This window comes from Acartia tonsa, chromosome 3 (assembly GCF_053477335.1).
Source record: "Acartia tonsa isolate MP-2025a chromosome 3, ASM5347733v1, whole genome shotgun sequence".
Taxonomy (NCBI): Eukaryota; Metazoa; Arthropoda; class Copepoda; order Calanoida; family Acartiidae; genus Acartia; species Acartia tonsa.
In genome coordinates, this window is record NC_137262.1 from 28,137,278 (window position 1) to 28,145,707 (window position 8,430).

Here is an 8,430-nt window from a genome sequence, read left to right on the forward strand (position 1 = left end):
TATAATTTTGTTACACCCACTATCTAGGTAGATAATATTTTGGTCAAGATTAATTTATCTCTACTGTCCCATCCCTATATCTCTTGATAAGCAAATGTTTAATTATACTAAACAAGGATGACAATGCCCATAAAAGCGTATTTCGAAAAGCTTTGCTTAGAAAATTGTAGTCAAAATGTTTAAAATGGACTTTCTGGTATCGATTAAAGAGTTGCACTCTTTACAGGAGTCTTCATGCTTTTGATAATGTTATACATAATACAAATATTTCTATGTGAAAAAACTGGACAGAAGCGTAGCTCAACCAGCAAACAAGCGCCTAGTTCCAAGCGCTCCAAGAGTTCTGTAGGAAGTCTGCATACTATACCGGAGCGTGGAGAGAATGCTGCTGATAAGACTGCTGAAAATATCCATCCAGAAAATGGCGGAGATGAAGTTTTCAGGTATAATTTATTATTGCTAAAATGTAGTTTAAATACTCGGCTTTTCCCTAGAGACGAGTTATTTTTTCCAGGGGTGATTTCTCTACAGAGGGTGTTGGTATTCTCCCTCAAAAACGTTATAAACCACCTCTAGAACTATTAGAAACTGCATTGTTAAGGAGAACCATATCGGTTTAGACAGATATGCTTTGGTACGCACAGAAAGTCTGACTAACTTTCTGTTACTTTTATACAAGAATTTGGGTTTCTTGTTGACTTCAAATTGATTCTTTTTGTGGTATTCAGTGTACAATGTACATTTAGATCTTAAATGATAAGTCGAAGTAATATAAAAGTGGAGTGTAAATTTTGATTATGTTTCAGAACGCCAGCTCCTGCTCCCGCATTGGCCAGAAGACCTACTTCTAAGACTCCTGTTGGTATAACTTCAGGTATAAATAGCATTTTATTTAATAACCATCGGTTTCGCAACTAGAGGCATCTAAGGGATTTTTTGGGGGGTGGGGGAAATGTCGAACCTCTACTTTTTGTTTAAGAAGAAAGAGTAAAAATTTATTCTTGGGATGGGTTAATTCAGAGGCGATTTCTCCTGGGAGGGTGAAGGTTGACGTAAGTTATTGTTGCTTGAATTCATTCAAATCAGTGTAATTGATTCTAATGTTTATTGTTGTATGGTTGCAGGTGGCCAGGACAAGGACCTGGATCAGTCCCGGAGGATATCTGGACAGGGTATGGAGCGGCCACAGAATAGGGCAGTACAACCAGAGATGGACCAGTCCCGCAGGATATCTGGACAGGGCATGGAGCGGCCACAGAATAGGGCAGTACAACCAGAGATGGACCAGTCCCGCAGGATATCTGGACAGGGCATGGAGCGGCCACAATTTAAAACTCCACGGACACGTAAAATTAATGAGTATCGAGCTGTTTCAACACCACAGGTATAGATTAACTTCTTTCTTTAGTGACGGATTTTAAAGATTAATAACTTTATTTAAGTAATCCAACTAATAATCATCTACAATACCTATTTTTAATGATACTTTCTGATGAATTTTTGTCTTTTACTTTCTTTGATACTAGCGGCTACGCCCCCAAGAAGATTTTTTTCTAGGGGCGATTTCTCATGGGAGGACGGTGGTACCCTCCCTCAAAAACATATAACAATAAGGAATCGGATTGATACCATACTGCATAGTGCATAATGGATTTAATCGTCCTTGTTTTATTTAATCATTTTTTATCTAATACTTTATAATCTTCTTCCTTACCTACTTTTCTCTTAGTCAATGTAAATAGTCAATGCAAAGAGGACTATCCACGAACGAGAGCACATGATTCTAAGTACCTTCCAGCATTGATCCTAAGTATTTTCTTTCAGAATATAATTGGTCACCATATATCATTAATGTATTGACGAGAAAATTTATGTTTCACCATATTTTTTTAGGTATTTTAATTGATTTTGAAAACTTTTATGAAGCTAATTCTTTTAATAAAATGGATATTTGATGATACATATGCGAATACTCGTGTTATATAGATTGTAAATTAATCCATACTAGCATTAATTTAAACATACATATGATATATAGTAAATGTGCTTTTAACTTTTTTTTAATTTTATCATTTGACAACATGGACAATTAAAGACACCCCGAACTCAACAAAATGTTTGATAGAATTTTGACTAAAAAACCTGAACATTTTTTTACTTTTCTTCAACTTGAAGTGGTGAAACATAAATTTTCTCGTCAATATATTAATTATTAGTGGTGACCTATTATATTCTGAAAGAAAATACTTAGGATCAATGCTGGAAGGTACTTAGAATCACGTGCTCTTGTTCGTGGATAGTCCTCTTTAGATAAAATGTTTGTTAAGGTGAATCAGACACGCATAGCACAAGATGCCAGCTTCATAAATGACTCCCTGGATGTGTCCAGCATTACAGTCCTGTCCCCTCCAAGTACTATTGTACAGAGTAGCAAGGAACAACTTAGTTCCTCATCTAACAGCACATTCAGGTACTGAAGAATACAAGCGATGATGTTCTATAACAGTTTTTTTTATACTAGTTTCTATAATACATTAAAAATAACATTTTTACTATTGTTCATTATTTCTTATTTAAACTCTTTCTGAGTTCTTCTATTTCCAAGATTACCCTTGTTTAAGTGTTCAAATTGTCTAGATAAATCTAGTTTCTAAGAATAAGAATGATTTTATCCCTAATAACCTATCCTCTCAGTCCAAAGATAAAGTCTATACTCACTGTTTACGCAAATGTGTCAAAACTCCCCCCCCCCCCCCTTGTCCATTGACCAGTATATATCCCTTTATTAGAACTCCTAGGGGGGTGTGGGGGTGTAAAAATTGATGTTTACCCTCACCAAACTTTAAAACCCCTTAGTTTTACCCCTTTCACAAATAAAGCTTGGACAATACATCCTTAATTCATGTAGCAATAAAATTTACTTTTGCTAATGGATGTATTTTACTTGGATCTTAAATAAGATTTTGCATTTAATTAAATTTAAATTTGCAGCGGGCTAAAATAACGATAATTCCATCCAACCCATACCCTCCCCTCCTACTCGATGAACAAACTGACCAATAAGTGAGTTCCATGGTAACAACAATTTTTCCTCTGTAATAATATCCAGATCCACGTATATTCTATATCCATTTTTAGACTGAACTCTCGAGATAAAGACTCCTTTGACGCAGTAGTCAACAGTGGGAAAAATTCCCGCGCTTCTAATGCTAAGAACACAAGTGGGTCCAGTGGTACCTCCAGCGGTGTATCAGGACCTGTCCCACCCAGAAATGGCAACCTGAATACATCATCTGACACAACTTTGAATGCGAGTAAAAACCGGTTTCGTTTAGCTAAATGACTCCCTTGAAGCATTTAATCAAAAATCAATATTTTTTTATATTTAATGTATGAATTAAATTGAAGTATTTTTTAACCAGTTGACTTTATGTATATGTTTCTAGTATACCTAGTGACTTTATCCAAAAGATATTAAATAGTTTTTCTTATTTTTTTTACTTGAACTTGAATCTTATATAAACACAATCTTACTTTTATCTTATTGAAATCTGTGAATCTTTATAAATTATTATGATGATATTTTAAAACAATTTTAAGTGAGCTATGCACGAACGATAACAAGTGATACAAGTTACGTTACTAAGTATTCAAAATAGATAAATGAAGGAAATTTTCACTTCTGAAGGTTTCTCGTAAAAAAAATATGTAAACCTTGTACGTCACAAAATCATCAAAAGCTTATACATGAAAAAATACTCATGTGATTGTTTTAAAAATTTCAGCAGATAAGGTAACTTGAGAGTAAACAATAAATTAAATCATGGAATTTTTTGTGATACATTTAAGTCAACAAAGCATTTGATTAATTTTTCACAAACTTTTTTAAAGTCTTTTTTTAAAATTGAGATAAACCTGAAATTTTACTTAAGTACGTAGAACACATGCACTCGTTTGTGCATCGCATATGCATAGTCCTCTATATTTAGTAATTATTTAAATGATGTACTAACTATAAAACTTTGTATTCTTATAACCAAATGAAGTATGAAATATATTTAGAGAATATAATTTGCTTGTATTTTTAACAGTGAAACTACTCTATTAACCTTTAAGCATGTCCGTCCGTCAGTCTATGATATCCTGCTATTTTGGTTAGGCTGCTGATTTTTTTATGAAGATATCCCTTACTAAAGAGCAACAGGTCAAAGGGTTATATAATTGAACTTTACAGACAATCTAGCTCTGGCGACTGAAATTAGCAAGTTGGTCGGTGTTATTGCGCGCGGTTAGTGAGTATGTATACTTTGTAATACATTTCATAATTTTAAACTAATACCATTATGCATTATTTTACCTTGTCTGACTGCATAATTTTTATAGTACTGGTCACTGTTATATAAGATGGGTTTAATAGGCCTTTATATCCCTATACGAAAGTAACAGGATGGCTATGTGCCCCCCCCCAAAAAAAAAAAAATCACTTTTTCTTTTAAAATCTAAAATAAGAAATTGGGTTATCAAATTTGACTCTCCCCTCCTCAAGTGCCCCTAGAGGCCTCAAGGGGGCGTAGCCGCTATTATGATAATTCATTGAAATAAATTTATATGCTAAAACACCAAAAGGCTATGCCTTGTTAAATACCAATATTCTAGTTTAATATACCGTAAAGATTAATGCTTTGTAATGTCATTTTGATATTCTAATAAATAAATTAAGTTGTCTGTCTTCGTTAAGATTGTTGATTACTGAAGATAGATCGAATTTCTCTAATTATTAGTAAGTTTAAGTTTATCATGATCAGTAGCTGCGCCTCCAGACGATTGGCTGCGACTAAGTGCCTACTGCAAGTGGCTGTATGCAAGGCTGTGGCTGAATTAAAAGCTAATAGCTTTGGCTGACTGCTTTCTTTCCCATATCCGTGCGGTTATATTGGGCTGCAACTTCAGTTTCAGTCTAAGCTGCCTTGTTGTGTATTTCAGCGGGTCCAGCTGCTAAAGAGCAGCTCTTAATGGACGTACGAACAGACTAAGATATGAAATAGTTGTGCTCCTTAAGAAATATACTTTCTTGTTTTTTTTTGCTAAACCGCTAGGCCCTGTGGTTAGGCCTGGGTCATAAAATACACAAAAACTTTCACCACGAGATTTTTTAGGTTGTGCATGCATGCTCGTTGCGCGATAGAAGATATGATAGCAGGTAGTTAATACGCGCGCACACATCATAAATAAGCACATTTTTACGCACACGCAAGCCATGGAATTCTTAGTTTTATATAAACAGATGTCAAAACTAACTTCATGAAATCATAAGAATAAAAAACAGTGTAAAAACAATAGTTTTGCTAACTTAAAGAACTTTTTAAAGTTGGAAAAAAATGTATTTTTGTGAAAACTTGAGAAACTTTTTTCTAGAAGTGTTAATTCCAACTTTAGACTTTGTTACTGATATAATTGTGACAGTCAACTTTTTGACAGAACAACAATATGAATACTTCGCATTTTCAGGAAATGAATTTTTATTGATATGAAATAAATTTTTTTGATAGAAGGCCAAAAAAAATTAATAAGATTCCCAATACCAATAAGTATCTAGTATGTAAAGTACTTTGTCCAATAGTCTGTCGATAATGGTACAAATTACATAAAAAAAATGATTTATTCTATATACAGGTTTTCTATTCATTCCATGTTATTTCTCTATTTTTCTCACTCTCTTTCTTATTACCACGGAACATTTGCTCTATAACTCACTGTCCATTCATAATTATTTTGTGCTTTGCTACTTTAGATGCTACATCCTAAAATTAAAATCTCAATAAAAATATTATTTTGTGTAGTTGGAACTATTGTTCTGCCGGCCATATTAACCCTTGTATCAGCTGTCAACTATAATAATAAGATAGACATGAAATGGGCCCTGCTAAACCCTTTCTATGTTATAATTTCTGGATGGAAAGTATTTAAACATCCACAAAGTGAAGAAAAGAAACAAGATCATTGGCAATATAAGGTAATTATAAAAAGTAGTAAGGTTTTTATATAAAGCTTAAGATTTAAATGAGTCCTCCCTTTATAGAAGTAAACATGTGTCTAGATGATTTTAGGCTATTTGATTTTTAGATTTAATACTTTGGATGGTTTTAGGCTTTTTTGCCTTCCTCTTACCTCTAGATGATAGGTAGTATATAAAACTAGTAAGGTGTATAAAGATATAATTGTTTGATATTTTTTGCTTTTTTTATCGCAGCTACTCTATAACTATGTTATGTCCGTATATCACCACGTAAAATACATTAGCGTAGGTACATAGTTTGCGAAATTTTTATTTTTAGTAAACTTAAATCATATAAAATTTTCTCATTTTTACCAATTATTGAAATGAAATTCTATTTTTCAGATTAACGAGGTGGTAGGAGGATCCTGGCTGCAAGCATCCCTGCAGATTTACATCCTGTTGGTTCATCAATTACCTCACAATTTATCTTGGCGCATTTTTAGATTTATTTCATTGGCCTTCTCTTTACTCAATTTAACATATTCAATTTTTACGTATAAATTACGGTTTATACTTCATAGGGATCCAAATTTAAAAGAAATATTGAAGTTAGCAATTAGAGAATTGCCAGATTTTTGTATTGTGTTTATTTTTCCCATTATGGCCTTTTTAGCTAATCAGTTGGTTTTTGGAATATTTTATACTATTATGTATTTTATAATGTTAACTATAAGTATAATATTGTTTTGTAAAAGAGCCACAAATGATCAATTTAATTTACATTTTTTAATCTACCTTCCAAATGCAGTATATTTTCTAAATAAAATGAATAAAGATACTCTAACCCACAGTTTAATATTTATGATCCTGTATGATTCTTGTGTGATTATTTTTGATGCTTTCGTTTTCTTTTCAAATACTATTGAAAATTACTTTGTAACAACTTTTATATTGTCCCTTCTTTCTTTAAATTTATCCATTTTGGAGCTTTACTTTAGATATCGGTCCAAGAAATCCTGCCTTGATTGGGCATTCAGAGAGTCTTTAGATCCGGATAAAAGGACAATTGGTAGACAGTCCAGTAGAAACTTTAATGTTAATCTAATCACAACTTCTTCTCGGGGGGGTGCTGAAAGGGGCCTACTCCCCACCCTCAAGAAATATAACAGAAACGGCTGTAGTACCTGTCCTTTATTAGTTACTGATACACCTACAACCACAAGTACAAATAATCCTGGTATATCAGTACCTTTAAATTTTATTGCCTCTTGTGATACAACCTCTGTAATATATTGTATAACATGCTCTAAATGTAAAATTCAATATATAGGTGAAACAGGAAGAAAATTAAAAGAAAGAATAAGTGAACATGTCGGCTATACAAACTTGAATAATTCAAACCATTCAACAGGAGTGCATTTTAAACAGCAAGGACATGATATGAAAGTTAGTATTCTAGAAGTTTTTAGTCCAAAAGAAGGAGATCAAGCAACGAGGCAGAAGAAAGAACAATTTTATATTAAAATTTTTGATACATTGAATAATGGACTTAATCAAAGAATTTAAGGTTAAAAATATGCATGGTTGTTTTTTTTATCTATAAGTATAATTTTTAAACTATTTTTTAAAAATTAAATAAATTGCTTCTTTATTTGTATCTTTTAAGTTTTTATTCTACTTATCAAGTTTTGACACTCTACAAGTGTTAATGTTCGTTTGTTTTGCCGTCTGATATGAAAGCTTCGCTTTTATAGATATTGTTATCCTCTTTTTTCTAATGAATTATGATACAAGCAACAAACAATGGTAATATCAGAGGTTTATTTATTATTCATTGACACTGCTTTCTTGGGCTAATTTGGCTTTATTTATACGTTCATTCAAAATGCCTGAAAAATATAAACAGCAAAAACGAGACTCAATTTGTATCATGCATATTAAATTAAATGTTTTGACAAACTATCATTTTAGTATTTTACAAATAAGGTATCTAAAGGGATAAGCCAATGGACGAAAAATTTAAGCACATCCTTAATGATGATTCACAAAATAACCCCTTTTGTAGATTGCAATTAGTGGTTGAAATACTTAGCTTAGACACTCACCAATTAAAGTTCAAGAAAAGTCATCAAAGTTGTTAATAAGAAAACGTTATTATAAAACTTTGGGTACTAGTGTTCTCAATGTCCTCTCCCTCCCTTGGTGTAATGAATCAGATTTTGCTAATTTTGATATTTGCTGTGTTGCAAGCTTTCCTATGCATTGGTTTGTTAGTAATTATTGATGAGCATATATTTGGTTAATAGGAGCCTCTGACATTTTAACTTTATTATACTTTATAAGTTTTTTTGCAACAAGGATGACATCATCTATAAAAGCGAAGCTCTGAACAGAAAGACAAACGAACACTAACACTTGTATAGTGTCAGAAC

The 8,430-nt window shown here is 32.4% G+C and overlaps 1 protein-coding gene and 1 long non-coding RNA gene across 2 annotated transcripts; both read left to right on the plus strand.

Annotated features, from left to right (window-relative positions):
• The first annotated feature begins 246 nt into the window (after positions 1-246).
• LOC145314817 (uncharacterized) lies at positions 247-4,071 on the plus strand. The gene is made up of 5 exons (XM_080154898.1): positions 247-443; positions 807-874; positions 1,125-1,384; positions 2,328-2,470; positions 3,139-4,071. The coding sequence occupies exons 1-5, from the start codon at positions 247-249 to the stop codon at positions 3,341-3,343; spliced, it is 873 nt and encodes a 290-aa protein (XP_080011024.1). The 3' UTR covers positions 3,344-4,071.
• A 1,803-nt stretch (positions 4,072-5,874) lies between these two features.
• On the plus strand, positions 5,875-7,645 carry LOC145315179 (uncharacterized). The gene is made up of 2 exons (XR_013877971.1): positions 5,875-6,013; positions 6,401-7,645. It is a non-coding gene; the product is annotated as an uncharacterized LOC145315179 (long non-coding RNA).
• The last annotated feature ends 785 nt before the right edge of the window (positions 7,646-8,430 follow it).